A 22,006-nucleotide genomic window follows, 5' to 3' on the forward strand; every position below is an offset into this window, starting at 1 on the left:
TAAAGTAATTTGGGTAGAATGTTCATTTTTATTATGTTAGCTCGTCCTAGCCATGAACAATCAATGGCTTTCCAGTTGTTGAGATCCAGTTTTATTTGTTTGGAAAGTGTTTTGTAGTTGTTTTTGTATAATTGCTGTGTTTGTTTTGGTAGATAGATTCCCAAATATTTTATATTGTCTAGGGTGATTTTAAATGGTGTTTCTCTTTCTACCTCTTGCTGCTCTAATGTGTTGGAAATATATAGAAATGCTGATGATTTATGTGCATTTATTTTGTATCCTGCAACTTTGCTAAAGTTGTTGATTATTTCTACCAGCTTCTTAGTTGATTCTCTAGGATTTTTTAAGTATACCATCATATCATCTGCAAAGAGTGATAGCTTAGTCTCCTCCTAGCCTATTTTGATACCTTCAATTTCTTTTTCTTCTCTAATTGCTACTGCTAGTGTTTCTAGTACTATGTTGAATAGAGGTGATAATGGACATCCTTGTTTTACTCCTGATCTTATTGGGAAGGCTTCTAATTTATCCCCCTTGCATATAATGCTTGTTGATGGTTTTAGGTATATACTGTTTATTATTTTTAGGAAAGGCCCTTCTATTCCTATACTTTTCAGTATTTTCAATAGGAATGGATGCTGTATTTTATCAAAGGCTTTTTCAGCATCTATTGAGATTATCATGTGATTTTTGTTTGTTAGACTGTTGATATGGTCTATTATGTGGATGGTTTTCCTAATGTTGAACCATCCTTGCATTCCTGGTATAAATCCCACCTGATCATGGTGGATGATCTTCTTAATTACTTGCTGGAGTCTCTTTGCTAATATTCTATTTAAGATTTTTGCATCTATGTTCATTAGGGAGATTGGTCTATAGTTTTCTTTTTCTGTTTTTGGTCTACCTGGCTTTGGGATTAGTACCATATTTGTGTCATAAAAGGAATTTGGTAGGACTCCTTCTTTGCTTATCATATCAAATAATTTGTATAGTATTGGGATTAGTTGCTCTTTGAATGTCTGATAGAATTCACTTTTGAATCCATCAGGTCCTAGTGATTTTTTCTTAGGGAGTTCTTTGATGGCTTGTTCAATTTCTATTTCTGATATGGGATTATTTAGGTATTCTATTTCTTCTGCTGTTAATCTAGGCAATTTATATATTTTTAATTTTCATCCATATCTCCTAAATTGTTATATTTGTTGCCATATAATTGGGCGAAATAGTTTTTAATGATTGCCTTAATTTCCCCTTCATTAGAGGTGAGGTCTCCCTTTTCATCTTTAATACTGTCAATTTGGTTTTCTTCTTTCCTTTTTCTTATTAGATTGACCAGTACTTTGTCTATTTTATCTGCTAAGAAAGACAACTTCTGCTCTCAAGAAGCTCCCAATCTAATGGAAGAGACCACATGAAAACAATTACATACAAATGAGCTATATTCAGGATAAACTGGAAATAATAGCACAAAGGCTCTAGCACTGAGGGGCATTTGGAAAGACTTGGTATAGAAGGAATTTTAACTAGGAGTTGAAGGAATCCAGGGAACCCAGCAGGTATAGATGAGGACAGAGAGAATTCTAGGCACAAAGACCATCCAAGGAAAATAACTGAAGTTTGGAGATAGAATATATTCTGCAGGGAATAGCAAGAAGCCAGCACCACTGGATCACAGATGGGACCAGTAATAGATAAGAAGACTGGAAAGGTAGGAATAGCCAGGTCATAAAAGGCCAAAGAGAAGATTTTATATTTGATACTGGAGGGATAGAGAGATGCCAAAATTGATCAAGTGGTCTGGGGAGGGGGAATAGGGGAGGATGTTGTGACATAGTCAGACCTGTGTTTTAGGGAGATTAATTTGAAAGCCTAGTGAAGAGCTGACTATAATGGAAAGAAACTTGAAGTAGAGAGATAAGTTGGTAGGCTACTGCAATAGTTCAGGCATGAAGTAATGAGGACCTGCACTAGACAGGTGTCCAAGGATGGGAGTCGTATATGAGAGATGTTACAAAGGTACCATTGCCAGGGCTTAGCAACAGATTAGACATGGGGGTGAGGGTGGGAGGATAAAGAAAGAGAAGAGGACGACCGCTAAATTGTAAGCCTTGATAACTGGGTGGATGATGGCATTCTTGACAATTCTAGAGAAGTTCTGAACGGTGAAGAAATGAATAGAAGTAGGATGATAAATGACTCTAATTTTGTAAAGAAAACCAACTTTGAAACATTTAATTACTCTAATCAATGCAATGAACAACCACAACTCCAAATGACAGATTATGAAACTTGCTTGCCTTCTTCTGACAGAGAGGTAACGGAGGTGTACAATGATCCAAACATCCAATGAGTCTATTTGTTTTGCTTGACTATATTTACTTGTTACAAGGGAGGTGCTTTTTTAATTGAGGGAAGGATAGCCAATAATAATAATGCCCCCAAAGCAGGGAGAAAATAAGATCATTAAAGCAATTTTTCTAATGCTTAGAACAGAAGGAAATACAGCTTTGAACAAACAGTAGCTTTGAAATTCATATTTTGAAATCATTTTATATTTTAGAGGAAAAAACAAGCTGTACATAATGGAGATTTGCAGTTTCTTCTTTGTAAATGAAAACGTTTATGTTAGTATACGTCAAATTCAAAATGACGAAATTAAAAATTAAAGATAAAGAAATGAGCAAATGCCATCATCGGCTTTGATTGGCTTTGAAATCTTTGATTTCAAAGATCCTTCCAGCTCTTAAATTCAGTGAGGAGTTTGGCTTTATACACTAGTGGGAGAGAATCCAACACAGTGTCAACAAACTATCACTGGACTAGCCATATTTCATGAATGCAGGGTGTCAGAATCCCAGAAAATATTTTCTATAGCAAGTTCTGTGGTGCAAAGTATGCTGCTGGCATACTGATAAATGATGTATAAAGATTCCCTAAAGGCAACTTAAAGGACATATAACATCTGCCCTCAATTGTGGAAATTGGTAGCAAAAATGTGCTCCACATGGCATACAGCATGCCACAATGAGATCTGGCTGTTTGAAAACATCATCTGATGCAAGCAGTGCCCAAAAGAGAAAAGTAAGAAGCAGGCAGTGTCCCAACTAGTTCCCATGAAGCCTCAGTGGGACTAGACTATTCACATATAAAAGAAGCAGTCAGAAATTTTGTCCATAAAGACCTTAGTCCATATTATATTCACATTCATTCCATTCAAGCACACATACAAAATGTATATGTAGTTAATTCAATCTATTCCTGGGTACCATTAGAAAAGCAACATAGCACTGGCCTTGGAGCTGAGATGATCTAGGTTTTAATCTCACTTCAAATGCTATCTATATGATTCTGGATAAGTCATTTACCTCTCTAAACCTCAATTTCCTCATCTGCAAAATGAGGATAGGAGTAACAGAGGATCAAATAAGATACTTTTTATAAATGCACTTTACCAATCTAATAGTACTATATAAAAGTCAACTGTCAAAGGGCAGTTTATTTAGTTGGTCAATATTTATTAAGCACCTACTATGTGCCAGGCATTATGCTAAGCACTGAGGGTACAAATATAAAAACAGAACAATTTCTACCCTCAAGAGCTTACAGATCTAACAGGAAGATAATGCACAAAAGGAGGCTGAAAAGGTGATAGGTACCTGATGCAGGGACATGATGAAGAAGTCAGAGGTTCCAAAGTGATGTAGTCAGGGGAGAAATGGGATGTTCTAAGCTAAGCCCCATCCTTAAATAGAGATCCACCTTCCACTCAGAAACAGAGAGTGATAATGAGTTGGAGTATTTAGGCTGATGGGATCTGGCAGGGTGATGAGGTTTTCCCAATAATGAGCTTCTGGGACATGGTAGAAAATTTGGATTAGTCTCAAAGTAATACAGCCAGGCAAGAAATGAGTTTATTTAGTCAGAGGACCTGGGTTCAAATCCTGATTCTACCTTTTACTACTGGCATGACTCTTGGGGAGATTACTTGGGTTCCCCAGCTTTGTAAATCTAAAAGATAATCTAGATCAGAGGGGTCAAATCTGAGGTTGCCCCTAAAACCTGTGAGAGTAGCCTGGGCTATATTCAAATATCATTGGAAAATGTTTAACAGAATAAATAAAGATAAGATATGATAGATGAAATGTTAATTTGTGATTTTCTATGTTAATATGAGACCTGTAGGGATACTTGCTATTTAAGTTTGATATTATTATTCTAAATGACCTCAGAAGTCCCTTTCAGCTCTAAACTTATGATCTAAAGATTCTAGTAACACATTATCAGCATTAACCAAAGTGTTGGACCAGATACTATAAAAGAAAGGTTTTGCTATATTAAGTTATATTTGTGCATAATAACCTTTTTTAAAAAAAACCCGTTTGTCTTGGAATCAATACAGTGTATTGGTCCCAAGGCAGAAGAATGGTAAGGGCTAGGGAGACCAGATTTGAACCCAGAACCTCTCATCTCTGGGTGTGGCTCTCAGTCCACTGAGCCACCCAGCTGCCCCCATAATAACCTTTTAATCAGTTTGCCAGTATTAACATTAAAAGAAATTCAGACAATAAACCCAAAAAGCCCAGCTTTGGGGACAAAAATCCACTATTTGACAAAAACTGCTGGGAAAATTGGAAAACGGTATGGAAGAGATTGGGTCTAGATCAACATCTCACACCCTACACCAAGATAAATTCAGAATGGGTGAATGTCTTGAATAGAAAGAAGGAAACTATAAGTAAATTAGGTGAAAACAGAGTAGTACACTTGTCAGATCTTTGAGAAAGGAAAGATTTTAAAACCAAGCAAGGGTTAGAAAAAAATTACAAAATGTAAAATAAATGATTTTGATTACATTAAATTAAAAAGGGTTTTGCACAAACAAAACCAATGCAACCAAAATTAGAAGGGAAGCAAGAAATTGGGAAAAAATCTTTATAACAAAACTTCAAACAAAGGTCTAATTACTCAAATATATAAGGAGCTAAATCAATTGTACAAAAAAATCAAGCCATTCCCCAATTGACAAATGGGCAAAGGACATGAATAGGCAATTTTCAGATGAAGAAATCAAAACTATCAATAAGCACATGAAAAAGTGTTCTAAATCTCTTATAATTAGAGAAATGCAAATCAAAACAACTCTTGAGGTACCACCCCACACCTAGCAGATTAGCTGACATGACAGCAAAGGAAAGTAATAAATGTTGGAGGGGTTGTGGCAAAATTGGGACATTAATGCATTGCTGGTGGAGTTGTGAATTGATCCAACCATTCTGGATGGCAATTAGGAACTATGCCCAAAGGGCTTTAAAAAACTGTCTGCCCTTTGACCCAGCCATACCACTGCTGAGTTTATACCCCAAAAAGATCATAGGGAAAAAGACTTGTACAAAAATATTCATAGCTGTGCTCTTTGTGGTTGTAAAAAATTGGAAAATGAGGGGATGTCCTTCAATTGGGGAATGGCTAAACAAATTATGGAATCTGTTGGTGAATACTATTGTGCTGAAAGGAATAATGAACTAGAGGAATTCCATGTGAACTGGAACGATCTCCAGGAATTGATGCAGAATGAACAGAGCAGAACCAGGAGAACCATATACACAGAGACAGATACACTGTGGCATAATGTAATGGACTTCTCTACTAGCAGCAATGCAAGAATCCAGAGCAAGGCTGAGGGACTGATAAGAAAGAAAACTAGCCACATTCAGAGGAAGAACTGTGGGAGGAGAAACACAGAAGAAAAATAACTGCTTGAACATGTGGGCTGATGGGAATATTATTGGGAATGTAGACACTAAACGATAACTCTAGTCTAACTATCAATAATATGGAATTAGGTCTTAATCAATGATATGTGTAAAACCCATTGGAATTATGCGTTGGCTAAGGGAGGTTAGGAAGGTTTGGGGGAGAGAGAAAGATCATGAAACACGGAACTATGGAAAAATATTCAAAATAAAAATTTTAAAAATTAAATTAAATTAAAAAACAAACAAAAAAAAAACAAAACAAATGTAATGGACTTCTCTACTAGCAGCAATGCAATGATCCAGGACAATTCTGAGGGACTTATGAGAAAGAACACTATCCACATCCAGAGAAAGAACTATGGGAGTAGAAACACAGAAGAAAAACAACTGCTTGAACACAGGGGTTGATGGGGATGTGATTGGGGTTGTAGTTTCTAAATGATCATCCTAGTGCAATTATCAGTAATATGGAAATATGTCTTAATTTTAAAATTTAAATTAAATTAAATTAATTAACATTAATTTAAATTAATTAAAGATTTTCAATTTTAAAAAAAAGAAATTCAGGTAACTCTCAAGACCAACCCCAGAAATTATTCATTTATTTCTTAAATTAACATTACCTGGTAATGTGGAACTATGTTGTTGTTGGTAAGATTAATTCTCAAAACTGATCACTCAATATTAACAGGTTTATGAAACAAGGTACAAAAAGAGCAAAGTGCATAGTATAATTCATACCCCTACATATCTCTGCCTGCTGGCATATTAATACTTCAGACCCATTATGTCTCAAATCAAACTCATCTTTCCTGTTTGATACCTGTTCACCTACCTAATATCTTTCTATAACACCAATTCCCCTAGTAACCAAGGCTCAGAAAGAGCCAGTTTCTATCCCTCCCTCTCATTCACTTTCCATGCAGAGTTCTTTGGCAGGTGCTATCAATCCTACCTTCTCTGTCCTCTGTATCTGTCCCCTGCTTTCCCATTCTAACTAACCTAACTTGAGCTTTTCATCATCCTTGGCCTGGACCATAATGACTTTTTGGTGGCAACTTATTAGGCAGAGGGACAATCGAACCCCAAAAGAACAAAGAATACTGTAGTAAATTCTCCCTGTGGGATAAAAGTGGCTGTGCATGCGATATTTCACATAGGTTGGTTCTAGTGGCTAACATAAGACTAGTGATAATGTAAAACTAGTTCTTGCCCCCCATAATTCTGTTGAGGCTGAGAATAAAGCAGAGTGCCTATATCAGAGATAAACTGAAGAATAAGTGATCTTAGACTTGGTATATGGACATGAACAATAAAAGACACATTTTTAGGTTCCCATGTCATATGTGAATGTCTATACCTTTTTTTTTTCCTAAACCCTTACCTTCTGTATTAGAATCAATACTGTGTATTGGTTCCAAGGCAGAAGAGTGGTAAGGGCTAGGCAATGGGGGTTAAGTGACTTGCCCAGGGTCACCCAGCTGGGAAGTGTCTGAGGTCACATTTGAACCCAGGACCTCCCATCTCTAGGCCTGGCTCTCCATCCACTGAGGTACCCAGCTGCTCCGGAGAGTATCTATGTCTTAACAAGTGCTATGTTTCAGGTTTGAGTTCCCTCAGGAAGAGCACTCTCCTAGACTGGCAATAGTTATATGTGTCAGGAGTGGGGACAGAATAACCAAAGTTGATACTTGGGCAGTAATATCACAAGGGAGAGGAACATTATGAAAGTGATTTTCAGAATTAGTCATATGCTACATTAGCCATGGCCCTTCCCCAGGGGTGATAACTATGAAAAAGGTCCCTAATCTTTATTTATACAGTTGTATATAATGTGCGTGTGTGTATTGTGCATGTACAAAGAAGCTAACTCTTAAATAATTCCCCCCCCCCCAGTTTTCCTGATTGTCTTTAAAAAAAAAACACAACAAAAAACAACCTTTACCTTCTGTCTTAGAATCAGTACTTTCAATTTTAAGGCAGAAGGTTGGTCACAGCTAGACAGCTGGAGTTAAGTGACTTCCCCAGGGTCACACAGCTGAGTGTCTTTCACATAGTAAGCATTCCGCTGCTTTGTTCAACAAAACACAAGGCTCCAATGCAAAGGAAGCAAATATAAAAAAATCTATGCTTGTCAAAGTTCTCAAAGTAGGAATGAGTTAAAGTATCCCATGAGGCCACTAGCCGCATCTTATCTCCTATTGTATTCTCCAGGACTCACAGAGAGTGCTTTGCAGATCATGGATGCTTCCTTGTTCAATGAAGGGATTCATTGATTCTAACCACATAATAACTTTCATAGCATGTGCAGGATCACAGGGAGAATTAGGGATTCAGGGAATGAAGTCTGCAGTATATATATGAATAGGAAGGACCTGAAGGAGAGGAAAATTCCTATCAAGATCAACTAGTGATAGCAGGGATAAGATAAGGGGTGTTTGTTGATGCAAGCTCTTCTCTGAAGAGGAAGGAGAGAGCTTTAGAGGAAAGAGATGGGAGAGTTGGAAGGAGGCAGTGTGGTCCAGTAGAAGAAACAATGGATTTGGAGCCCCAGGGCTCAGATACATGCTCTGCTACTAGGATTGTCATGTCATAGAGCCTCTAGGAGCCCCAGCTGCATGAACGATATAATGAAGGGGATGCACTACTCCCCAGGGACCTCTCTTCAAGCTCTAAATCCTCGGAGCCTAGGCATTTCCTGCCCTCATCAGTGGCACACAGCACAGTAGCGGATTGCAGTCATCTCACGCTACAGTTCACTAATGACTGGCATGTCCAGTTACATAAAATTGGGTACATCACAGATATTAGTGAAAATCCCTCTATGCCAAGATCTGAATGTTACAGGGCAGATAAATTAGAGGGTGATTTTTATCACCACAGAAGACTTCTTTGCACTAAAACATTGCTGTATGTTTATAGATTTCAAATTATCTGACAAAGAAGGAAAAAACTCGGGGAGTCCCCCCAAAAAAATCCAAGCTATTAGAAACCATTGCCATTTGCAAATCAATCATAAACCAAAAGCCTTCCCCACCTCTATGCCTTTGCATGGTCCTCCTCCATTCCTGGAATTCACTCCACTCCATTCTCCTTTCCACCTCTAAGGAGCTCTAGCTTCCTTTAAGGATCAGCTCATTTACCACTTCCTCTGAGAAACAGAGAGAGACAGAGAGAGACAGAGAGAGAGACAGAGACAGAGAGAGAGAGACAGAGACAGAGAGAGAACATACTCCATAGTCGTTAGTGTTCTCTACTGCTTCAAATGATCATATAAATAAAAAGACTTTTCAGAACTGACATAGAGTGAAACTAGCAGAATCAGGCAAATGATATACACCATGACTAGAATAGCACAAAAGAAAAGATCACTAGAAGGAAGCACAAATATGAGTGACCAGTTAATAAAGAAAGAAATGACTATTTATGCCCCAGAACAGATAATGAAATAGACCTTTTGGCAGATGTAGGGGACTCTACGAACAGAATGACATAAACTATCAAATATTTTACCGGTTGTTTTTTTTAACTTTTTTTTTTTTTTAACAAAGAATAGTTCAGTATTAAGTAAAGCTATGGCATAAATGACTTCAACATAAACATAAAGTATCAGTAAAACTTAAGTTAAAAAAAAATCACAGAGATACTTATTTGTCTACAAGCTACAGATCCAAGAGAAAGTAGATTCTCCGAAGGCAGGGACTATTTTTTCACTTTGCTTTTCTATCCTTGGTGCTTAGGAGGATTGTTTTCTTTTCTTCCTTGTACACATCACAGTCATGCCAGACTATTCTGCTTTCTTTACCTCACATACAACATCCCATCTCCCACCTTCATGACTGCACAGAAGTCCTACCTTAAAAGGATTGCAAACCCCCACCTGTCTTCAAGGCTCAACTCAAATGCTACCTTCTACAAGAGGCTATTCCTGATTCTGTCGGGTATTGGTATGCCCCCCCCCCAATTCTATTTACTTATTTATATATGTTGCTCCCTTCCAAATGTGACGTAAACTCCTTGAGGATGGGGATTATTTCTCATTTTGTCTTTGCACCTCCAGCACCTATAGAGGTGCTTAATAAATATTTATTGGACTGAACTGAAGTAGGAAAACAAAATTCTCATTTCCTATTACTTACTACTGAAGTGGATCTCTGTGAACAAAATATTGCTGTTTGATCCATAAAAGCTTATCCTCAAAGCAACCTTTAATTTGGGGTGGGGGTGAGGATAGCAGGGCGGCGGGAGATGAATGGTGGTGTTGTACTAGCTAAAAACTAACTTCATTTTTTTTTAAACCCTTAACTTCTGTGTATTGGCTCCTTGGTGAAAGAGTGGTAAGGGTGCGCAATGGGGGTCAAGTGACTTGCCCAGGGCCACACAGCTGGGAAGTGTGTGAGGCCAGATTTGAACCTAGGACCTCCTGTCTCTAGGCCTGACTCTCAATCCACTGAGCTACTCAGCTGCCCCCAGAACTAACTTCATTTTGATAGCTTTCAGGTCTATTCAGATGGATCCTCCAGCCCAGAATCTCTTCTTACCTCAAACGGCACTATAACCATCGGCTTCTTTTTCAGTTCCTCACATTTTCTCATCTTACAGACATGGTGGCTATATTTTCGGTTTTTACAATAAACGCATTCACCACAGTTTGCCTTCTTTTGGCAAGGCTCACAAACTCCACACCGCTTTCGTTTCTTCTTTTCTAAGGTAGGGAGCAAAGTAGTGTAGGAGAAAGGGCAGGAGGAAGAGGCCGTGTTGGAAAATGCCATGGATACAGAAATCACATTTGTCTCACTGATCTGGGGACTCTGTCCATTCAACTGGCCAGGATCACTTGGCACCAATTTGGGATCTTCTGATAAAGGATTTGATTCTTTTTTTAGTCCACTTCCAGGGACTATTGTGAAACTATGATTATTAGATGGCAACTCTGACAGCAAGCTTGTATCCTGTGGTTTATGCATCTCTTGATCAACTGTATCTTTTGTGAAGGCAACCAGACTTTTCTCAAAGTTTGGCAATGAACTAGCAATGTGACCTGAGTCCAAAGTCAAAGTTTGATTAGCACCATGGGCCCCCAGTGGATCTGAAGCAGTGCTTTGGGTCACAGGTTGGTCTAAAGAACCATGAATAGGTTCTTGCTGGTCTGATCCTGCTAAGAGGTAATTCGCAAAAGAGGTAGGAAAAATAGACCCACTAGGAACCATTATGTTCTGGAAATCCAGTTCAGGTTTGCTTTTATAACAGGAGGAATGATGTAAATCAAGTTTCTCCTTCATTGACTCCAAATAAGAATCATTCAGTTTAAGAGATTTTACTCTTGAACCCAAATCTTCTACATACATGTTGGGAGTTGGTTTAGAGGTCACTACATGGGGAGCATTTTTAAATAAAGGAATAGGCATGGAGTCTTGGACAAGAGTCCGAACAGAGTCACTCGAATCATTTGATAGCTTTTCAAAGAACTGGCCTTCACAACTCTCCTCTATGGCCTCAGGTATTTGAGTTGGTGGGCTGCTATGAGTAGTAATACATGTTATGGGATCCTCTACACATTGGAGCCAAGTGGCATCTTCATTAAACTGCATATTTTCTTGTCCATCATCTTTGCTTGGGGATGCATCAGAGGTAACAACTATTGGATCCTCTTTGTCAGGAGAAATTAAGTTTTCTTGTGATCGATCTGTTTCTTTTTCAGTTTCTACTGTTGTATGCTCTTTGGATTCTTCCAGGACTCCATATTCACATTTATCTTCCTTTCCCAAAGTCTTAGAGGATGGAATTTTCCCAGGTCTGGTAATGACCACTGGAGGTTGGGACAGACGTCGAATTAGGGAGGTGCTACGAAGACACATTGTGAAGCCATTGCAGGATAAGGACTCTGGATTCTGGAAAAGAACATCAGTTTGATCCAGAGTCTTTCGAGCAGCTGCAGCTCTTGTCAGAAGACCTCTTGCTGGTGCTGGTGATTTTGTTTTTGATTTTTTCTTAACATTATTACTTTCTTGCGTCAGCTGTTTTAATTTCTCAGTGCTCAGAGCTTTTACCAACGTCACCTTTTTGGTCATAATCTTGGATGCCTTATTTCGCTGGCTGGTTTTCTTTTTGCTTAGATCTTCCTTTCTGACCAATTTGGAAGATCTCCCATGGCGGGTGAGAGACATAGCTAGCAAGGAGAGGAAAATGGAAAGGGGTGGGATGCAAATTCATGGGTCTTTCCAAAAGTCTCACTTCAACTGAAAAGTTGGTTGTTCCATGGCTGAGCTCAGTCACAGCAGTGTTTCAATCTGAAATAACAAAGAAAATTAAGAATGAGTTCTTTTTTCCCCCCTTTGTTATTTGATAACATAGATTTCTATGTCTTTATTAGCAATTCTTAAACTCAAACTAAGAAACAGGACACATTTAGTATGAGGAAAAAAACAATGTAACAGATACGATTAAAGGTGCTCCTCTCTGAGATATATTTTAAACATTTAAGTTCTTCTCATTCTGTCTTGTTACTTGTTGCAAGCCTACCTCATTAAGTAAAGATTGTTTAATTGTTTTTCTGTGTATCATCAGCACTAAGCACCGTCCTAAGTGCTTATTGAATTGCTTTGTAAAATTATTTGAATGAGCTCAAGTATTTTCTTCCTACATGGAAAACCACAATTCTATCCCAGTTTTCAATTCTTCAAGCCTTGTGAAATTTAGATATCATTCCAAATTTTAGAAGTTGGTCCCTATTCTCTCCTCAGTAGAGTTTACCTCAGGGGAAAGATATCAATCTGCCATCTTGACTCAGTTAATCTGAAAAGACAGAGTCTTCCCCAAAATGAGAAACTCTGTCCTCTAGAGATGCCCTCAAAATAGCACAACATGCCACTTAACAAGGGTTTCTCTTAACTTTGCTTGCCTCCATTATAATAAGCATAAGTCACTAGAGTTCATGTTTGGACAGGTTAGGCATAAACTGCACTCAAGCCTCTTCTAGAGGGTCAGAGGGTAGAAGGCAAGGAAGATGGATGCTAAATAAGTTATTGAGAGAGTAAATGAAAGTTTCATATGTAATCCTTTTGGGAGTGGTTCTTCTTAGCAGATTTCAGTGTTTGTTGATTGTCAAGTTCGGAATCTTAAAAGAACACTAAAAAGGATGAGTGAAAAAGGAAGAAAGAGAAAGAATGAAAGAGGAATATAAGAAGAAAAGGTTCTGATTAGCAACTTAACAGCCTTAATCATAGGACCAATATCAAGGGTTGCCTCATGGCTCTATAACATAAACTAGCTATGAGCAAGTAAGAGTTTTGGTTAAAAGGAAAAATAAGACTTCTAGTATTTTTTTTAGGCTTCTTATATAGAATTAATGTAACAATAAAGGAAGTAACACTGAGAATTTCTTCCTCCAGACAGATTTGCTTAAACCTTACTAGTCCAACTACTATACAAATTTAATTGAACAAACTTCAAGCACCTACTAGAAAGGCAAGGCACAATGGAAGGTGTTGGGGAATAAAAAAAAAAGTTCTTGCCCTCAAGAAACTTAAGATTCTTTGGGGGGGCAGTGCAATATGTACATAGTTAAGTAACTACAAAGTAATTTGAAAAGGGGAAAAGAATGAATGACCTAGGACTCAGTGATATATATGGCTCCCTTCAATTCAGTTCTAACTTAATACCTTTAATGACTAAAGTGCAATAAACAAGAAATGCCAGAATACAATATTAAAATTCTAAGTATTATATAATTTTGTAACTTTCTAAATGGACAATGATAGAATTAACCACAAAAAGCAAAATATTTCACTAAATTTCTACTGAATATAAGAGAAGACTTCAAATTAATTCTTGGCAAAGACTTAAACTTTAACTCTCATTTTCTTTTTTTTTTTCTTTCATTCTTTTTTTTTTTAAGACTTGGCTGACAGTAACTCTTTGACTGAGAGGAGCTGTATACCACTTCCTCCAGAGACCAGTGACAGCTTTTTATGCCACATAACTAGAGCAATTAAGCACCTATTTTCCAAGCTCAGGAAATTCATCTGTTAGGGTTCTTATGGGTGGCCACCAAAGGAACACAGGAGACAATGCAATCAAAGCAGGAGAAAGCTTTATTGCCAGTGCGTGCTGGGGGCACTCAGCAAGAGAATCCCAAAGTGGTGCATTTAGAGGAGGGAATATATACGTTTCAGGGGCCTGGAGACAGGTCCAGATGTCATGGAACCTAACAATCAACAGCCAGGCATTTCTTAGTGGGAGTACTGTAGGAATCTTAAGGTTCGGGGTTAGGGGTTAAGGCTACTCTGTCTAGGGAGAAGTGGTACTGTCAGGCTATGAACTATGAGTTCCAGATAACCACCTTGCTTAACAGAGCATGATGCTGTCAAGCTATGAACTATGAGTCTCTATTTTCTGGCTACTACACAACAATATCTCTCTATAAACACATATTATTTTGTATAAGTTACTTAAATCTTTGGGGAGTAAGTGATTTAGATAGTCCAATTATCTCTGAAATGAAACCAGCCTGTAAAATAAACAGCCTCTTCTTTACTCCTTTGATGGTTTTAAAAAACCAAAACACTTTAGAAATTAGGAGTTATAATAAAGGAAATGTTTACTACTCAAACCCTATTTCCAAAAAGACACTTTCTGAAGAAAAGGAAAAGATATGAATAACATGTAATAGGATGATAATGACCTTTTAAAATGGTAACAGCTTTATTATGAACCCATGAAAGAGAGCACTGACCCCTAAAAAATGCAACTGCACCACGCAACCAGCAAATTAAAAAGAAAAACAAGAAAAACAAAACACATCCTACTGCAAGACCCTAATTTTGCCACCCTTACAGTCACTAATGAAATGCCACCTTCTTTTGTGATTAAGTAAGTTGTCCCGGGGAACAGAATCCTCCTGAATGAGCTCCAGCATGTTTTTCATGAAATAAAGTAATATCAGATAAACAAGTAACCTGTTGAAAACATGCCTATATCTGAAGGAGAACTCCTTAAACTGGGAAATTATTTCAATTGGCTTCATGAGTTTTTTCCACTTCTATTGATTAAATTTATATTTATGTTGTAGACTCATCACTAAAACTCATATCTCCATTCTCCATGGTGCGCAGATGGGTTTAATCCTACCCTGCTGATTTCTAGATTTAATCACCAAAAGTGTAAACACCATCACTTAATCTTCAAGTGATCCAAATGTTCAAGAGTGGGTGCTGAATCAGAATTTACTGAATGCCCCCTGGGCAGCCCTAAGCAAAGCCTTTGTTGTAATTGGTACCCATGAAATGGGAGGAAGGCACAGGAAGTGACAAAAGAAATGGTCTTGATAAATTGCAAGAACTTCCAGAGAGCTCACTCTCTTCGGCCTTGAACTGGACCTGGAGGAGCTCTGGCTGAGACCTTGGACTTGGTGAGACTGTTCACAAATCTCTCCCTTAGAACTACCATGTGGTGAGTGAAAAAAGGCTGACCCTCTTCCCTGGAGGTACTAGCCTCTGGAAGGGGGCCCTTTGATTGGAAGAAGGCCTTGGGACTAAAACCCTTGTTAATTTGACTTTCAGGCTCTCTGGCTGGGGCCTCTGGAGCCCTGCCAGAGTAAAGCCAGGACTTGAACACATAATCTAGTTCATTAAGTTAGATCTCTTACTCTGCCCTCTTCTCATTTCTCTACTTTCACTCTCTCCTATATTTTATAAATAAATTGCTAAAAAACAAAACAAAACATTTGGAATTGATATTTATTCAATTCCTGGCAACCACCCTTTTAAATATTCAGTCCAACTTTCCCCCTTTACAATGGCTGATTACAGGGATATAGGAATATAACATGAAAGAAAGTTCTCAGTTAGAATGGCACCTTCTCTGCAATCTGTATGTAATGTCAAAGAGTCAGCTAGAACACTGAGAAATTTAGGAACTTGCTTAGTGTCAAGCAGACAATTAAGTATCAGAGCTGAGATCTGAACCCAGATTGTCCTAAATTCCAGGCTGGCTCTCTTATCTATATTGTCAAATTGTCTATGTCTTCTGATTATAATTGTAATTCCAGGGGCAGCAGTGTAGCTCAGTGGATTGAGGGCCAGGCTTAGAGATGGGAGGTCCTAGGTTCAAATATGGCCTCAGACACTTCCCAGCCTTATGACCCTGGGCAAGTCATCTGACCCCCATTGCCTACCCTTACACTCTTCTGCCTTGGAGGCAATACACAGTATTAACTCCAAGATGGAAGGTGAGGGTTTAAAAAAAAATTGTAATTCCACATTTCAATATACACGAGTCAGTTTTATTCTACTAACATTAAATGATACAGAGTAGTATGGTCAGGACAGCCAATATAAGTGATACTGAGGTTCAAATTGTTGAAAACGGGGAGGCCCAGGAGTGAGATCTTTGTATCACTGAGAAAATACAGAATATCCCAAGCAGAAATTCTTATATTACAGCTGAAAAACAGATTTGGTTATAATGTTATTTTACTCTATCCAAGGGCATCCTAATTCTCTGAAATATATTTTAATTATTTTTAAGTAAATTTAAAAATCTTTACATTTAATTATGATGGAGGCACAACAGGGAAGGACAGAGATGATTTAAGGGAGAGGGAAAAGAGATTAAGAACAAGGCCAGAGGGGGCAGCTGGGTAGCTCAGTGGATTGAGAGCCAGGCCTAGAGACTGGAGGTCCTAGGTTCAAATCTGGCCTCACACACTTCCCAGCTGTGTGACCCTGGGCAAGTCACTTGACCCCTATTGCCTACCCTTACCACTCTTCCACCTATAAGTCAATACACAGAAGTTAAGGGTTTGAAAAAAAAAATTAAAAAAAAAAAAACAAGGCCAGAATGGAACATAAGTGACAGAGAGTCAGAAAGGTTAAGATTCACACTTGGACTCTAAGATTTCAAAACAAAGACTTTAGATACATTTCAAGGAACTTTTAATTTTCATTGTTTTGATATTATTTTAATTTTATTTTTTAAAAAAAATTTGTCCATGGTTACATGATTCCTGTTCTCTTTCTCTCCTCTTCCCTCTCCACTTCTGGGGCTGACAAGTAATTCCACTGGGTTATACATGTATTATCACTCAGAACCTCTTTCCATATTATTCATTTTTGTAATACAAGTAATCTTTTAAAATCAAACTCCCAATATTATTGGGGATGTAGACACTAAACGATAACTCTAGTCCAACTTTCAATAATATGGAATTGGGTCTTAATGATACATGTAAAACTCAGTGGAATTGTGGGTCGGCTAAAGGTGGGTAGGGGGTTGGGGAAGAGGGAAAGAACATGAAACATGTAACTAGGGGAAAATATTCAAAATAAAAATTTAAGGGGGCATCTGGGTAGCTCAGTGGATAGAGAGCCAGGACTAGAGATGGGAGGTCCTAGGTTCAAATCTGGCCTCAGGCACTTCCCATCTGTGTGACCCTGGGCAAGTCACTTGACCCCCATTGTCTACCCTTACCACTCTTTTGCCTCGAAGCCAATACACAGTATTGACTCCAAGATGGAAGGTAAGGGTTTAAAAAAAAAAAAAACAAACAGGTTAAACATGAATATTAATAAATGTTTAAATTTTAAAAAATAAAAATAAAAAAACCTTTAAAAAAATCAAACCCCCAAGGGGGAGAGAAGAGGAATGGGGGAAAAAAAATCACAAATCATGTAACCATGGAAAAATATTCTAAATTTTTAAAAAAAAGTTTAATAAAAAATTAAACTTAAATATCAAATCAAATAAATAAAAATCAAATCAAATCAATCCCCCAAATCATATACCCCTATAAACAAAGTGATAGATCATCAAAGGACTTTTTAAAGTCAAGTCTCAGCAAATAGGATCAAAATATAGCATTTTCCTCTATTATCTCATTCTACTGACAAAGATTCCTTCAGACACTTTTACTCTTTAGAATTGCGGCAATAGCCCACCTGCCAGGAAAATGAAAGTCACTTTCTAAGACTACTCATTTGGGTTGAAATAGCAACTCCACCAAGTCAGCGCCAGAGCAAGTGTAGGTCTTACACTATATTCCTTTTCTCTCCCCAACCTTCTTCCTCCCCCCGTACATCTCCACCCTCAGTGATGCCCCAAATCCCCTGAGCAGGATGTGGCTGAACTGATGTAAGCAGCCAGCCCGCAGGTCAATTTCAAATTAGCTGCAATCCCTCCAGCTGCCAGCAGCAGCCCAAAGTGCAAACAGCATTTTGCACGAGCCAGCTGCAAAAGGAAACTGACTAAGATTTCATGGTTTCCCCATTCAGTCCCTCACTAAGGAAGAGCTTCTGCACTTGACAGAGAGAAACTGACTAGAAAAGGGCCCTATTGGTACTCTCTCCTGAAGCTCTCCCCGAGAGCTAGAGCCGGCGAAAGAGCGCCGCAAAGGACTATCCCTTCAGGGTTTCTTACTGCAGGAAGTGCAAGAGCCCGGAACACAGGGAAAGACTCTACAGTTAAACGGACTAGAATACTATTTGATTGCATGAGAGGCCCCTTCCATATGTAAAACTCTACCCCTCCCCTGCAGAGAGAAATAAAGGCCTAGAAAATGTGAACTGGAGGGTGGAATGAGGAAGAAAAGTCAAAATGAGACAAGAAGGATTAAAGAAAAAAAAATACAAGGCGTGGAGGGGGTGGGGGAATTGAAGGAGAAGATACTCAAAAATGCAAAGTCCCAGACACAAGCAAGTAGAAGGGAAAGGGGGGGGGGAGGGGGGGAGAGAATAGAAGATCAGAAAATCCTAAAGTAATCAGTACCAAAAAGCAGAAAGAGTAAAGGTAGAAAGATAAAGAAATATACCGACACGGGAGACTACGGGAAGAGAGAAACAAACAGATCAAGAAGACTGAGGTAGGAAGAGAAAGAGCTAGGAATGGTGATCATTCCTGCAGTGGTTCTAAAGGTGCCTCACACATACAGAATAATGCTAAGAGCTATAGTTTGCTCTTAGAAAAAAATGTTGAATGATCACCTAAGAGCAATCCCAAAGGGTTCTTTGCTAACAGAAAAGTCAACATTCACTGCTTGTATGCTACTGGCCTGAATTTTAAAAATTTAACAAAAATCATTAAATAATTCTTAGGAAAGAAGGATTTTATAGGTACTTCTTTTGTTTTGCTTTTCACCCCCCCCCTTAATAGCCAATATTCATGGCACTGGTAAAATTATCTTACATTATAAAGTCACATTACCAGTATATCTTTGGCCTAATCTTTTAAAAAGGATGTTCCCCTTTATTCTTTTTTATTTTTAATTTTTATTTTTTAACCCCTTACCTTCCATCTTGGAGTCAATACTTTGAATTGGCTCCAAGGCAAAAGAGTGTGAGGGTAGGCAATGGGGGTCAAGTGACTTGCCCAGGGTCACACAGCTGGGAAGTGTCTGAGGTCAAATTTGAACCTAGGACCTCCTGTTACTAAGCCTGGCTCTCAATCCACTAAGCTACGAAGCTGCCCCCTCCCCTTTATTCTTAACTTCAGTCTTCAATTACTATCATATTTATATTGTAGTGAATACAGTGCCAGACTCAAGAGTCAGGAAAATCTGAGTTCTAATTTTACCTCAGACATTGTGTGGCCCTAGATACATCACTCACCCTCTCGGCCTCAGTTTCCTTATCTGTAAAATGAGAATAATAGCACTCAGGTAATAAATAGGGTTGTTCTAAGAATCAAATGCTATGTAACATAATAAAATGCTTTAAAGGTCTAAAAAATATTAGTTATTACTACATGTTTGCATGTGTGCATCCCCCTGAAAACTATGCTAAAAAATCATCTCAATGCTGTAAAATATCCTTGCCCTTGTCTAAGGGGCTCCATCAATTTCTTTTTTTTTTTTTTTAACTCTTAACTTCTGTGTATTGGCTCCTAGGTGGAAGAGTGGTAAGGGTAGGCAATGGGGGTCAAGTGACTTGCCCAGGGTCACACAGCTGCGAAGTGTGTGAGGCCAGATTTGAACCTAGGACCTCCAGTCTCTAGGCCTGGCTCTCAAATCCACTGAGCTACCCAGCTGCCCCCTGCTCCATCAATTTCATTTCCATTATCCCAAATTCCTAATATGTAGCCAATATCTGGGAGGTGGGGATGAGTGTGAGAAGGGTGAATAGAAGAAAAAAATCCACAGTAAAAAAACACAGCTGAAAGGGCTATCGATCTGGCTACATAAATCCAGCTGCCTTCTCAAATTCTCCCAGGGTTCAGCATGATGCGTGCCCTCCCCAGTCCTAAGCAGTAAGGCTGATGTAAAAAGTAAGGCTGGCTTGCAAGTACAGCAGAGGGAGGTACTTTGTGTTGCCTTGATCAACGTGCCTAAAGAACCTGAAGCCCTACTCCTTTCTAAACTGTACATTACTGCCCCAGAGAGAAAAAATGAGGCAAATAAATGCTTTGCTGGAGACAATTAAACTGAGAGAAAGGAAAGGAAAAGTCAGAGCGTATTTCAAAGACTTCTCCGCCCCTGGCTCAATCTTCTTAACCACTTCTCTAGGAGACACAACTTGTAGTTTTGTTTACACCGAGTTTATTTTTGCTGAAACTTCCGTATCTGCCTTATTTTGGTTTCTTCATTCACTTGGAAAGAGAACTACTGCCTGCTAGCCTGGCAAAAGCCATTCCTCAATATCCTAAATCAGGTCGTTTTGTCATTTACATAATCCAGGGAAAAGCTGAATGATTTCAAGATGGGGGGAGAAAGTAACCAAATCACCTACAACCAAACGATTTTAACGCAGCCCTGAACTACATTAAAGCTAATTCCTCCAGCCTCTCCTAAGCCCTACCTGGATTCTCCCAGTCTGACATACAGCAGGACTAAGACCGGGTCCCCAAAACCTAGAGACTAATCTTCCCCGTCCTGGGAAATCTCATCGAAGCCAAGGGATCAACAGAAATTGGGCAGATCCTACACGGAGAGGGAGCTGCCAAACGCTTCCTGTGAACTCAGGTCCTGGGCAAAAACAGAGTGTTAAAAGCCATTATTCTGACATAACTTTGGTCATATTTCATACACTAAACCAACACGCGCTCTCTCATCACAACCTCGCTAGCCACCAGCACTGGCCCAGCTATCTCCGCTTCTGAAGTCCCCCACCCCCTCGGGATCACGAGTAATTTGCTAGAAAAACAAGCACTTCTCCAAGGAGAAGACAGGGGCGCGGGCCTGAGGGTGGGAGAAGAAAGGTGAAACGTGCTCCAGGGGCCCTTTTTAGGGTGGCAGAGTGGCTCCTGGTCACAATTCTATTGGAGCTTATCAACTCCTAGAACATCTTGGCTCTCCAGAATGTTCTAGCATCCCAAACTCTCAACATCTTCTAAAAGCAAGCGGGAGCTCCTACAGGTTGAGGAGACACCCAGCACCCCCTGATCCAGTGGTGCTGCAAATCTCCAAAGACATGAGGTATGGGGAATTAGAGAGTTCCATTCTCCCGCGCGGTCGCTAACTACTCTCTTTCCACATTCTAGGAGAGAAGGGGCAGAAGTTGGGTTGGGGGAAGAGGGTCCTCCCTGAGGCTCTCCCCCCACCCCACCCCCCACCAAGGCTGCGCTCCCGCGGCATGCAAAAGCAGGGGACCAAGGCCAATAAAGTAGTGAGTTCTAGGGGCCAGAAGGCATTGTTTACTGAGAAAGAAGGGAGAGACAAAGACGAAATAGACTGAGAGACAGAGAAGGGAGAGGGGGGAAGAAAAGGGGGGGGAGAGAGAGAGAGAGAGAGAGAGAGAGAGAGAGAGAGAGAGAGAGAGAAAGGGAGTTTGGGAACACACCTCACATATTCCCCAGCACTTCTAGCCAAAGGACTAGGGGGGAGGGAGGGTACGATCCCGGGAATAATCCCCTGGCCTTGACACTAGGGCCCTTCCCCCTCCTCCCATGATTTTCCAAAAGTCCCCAAACAGCTTTAGCCAGCACACGTCCAGCCGCAGAGTTAGGAATTCCCCACCTCCACCACTCCCTAGTTTTCGGGTCTCATTCCTACCTCCCACCCCACCCCCACCCTAGTCCCGGCCGCGTAGCCCTGAAAAACTCCACGTCAGAGCCTGAGCCTGGGTCTGGGGTAAAGCGCTATTACGAATCCACCCTCACCCCACTTCCCTTCGGGAGCAGTAGTTAAACGTATCCGGTTAAAGAGTCTAGGGCAGTGAATGACCCCCAGCTCTCTTCTCGGCGCGAGCCTCCAGTACAAACTTTCGAACTCTCCCAGTGCAGTAAAAAGTACTGTACCAATCTCCCGAGAGAACCCGGGGGCG

The 22,006-nt window shown here is 39.5% G+C and overlaps 1 protein-coding gene across 1 annotated transcript in view; it reads right to left on the bottom strand.

Annotated features, from left to right (window-relative positions):
* The window catches only part of TET1 (tet methylcytosine dioxygenase 1), a 191,937-nt gene that overhangs the window by 169,322 nt on the left and 609 nt on the right, over positions 1 to 22,006 (bottom strand). The window contains exon 2 of the mRNA XM_044659198.1: positions 10,298 to 12,046. Within this exon, the coding sequence (XP_044515133.1) occupies positions 10,298 to 11,923 (1,626 nt within the window). The 5' untranslated portion in view covers positions 11,924 to 12,046. The remainder of the gene's footprint in view (positions 1 to 10,297; positions 12,047 to 22,006) is intronic.

This window comes from Gracilinanus agilis, chromosome 2, assembly GCF_016433145.1.
Source record: "Gracilinanus agilis isolate LMUSP501 chromosome 2, AgileGrace, whole genome shotgun sequence".
In the NCBI taxonomy this organism is placed as follows: Eukaryota; Metazoa; Chordata; class Mammalia; order Didelphimorphia; family Didelphidae; genus Gracilinanus; species Gracilinanus agilis.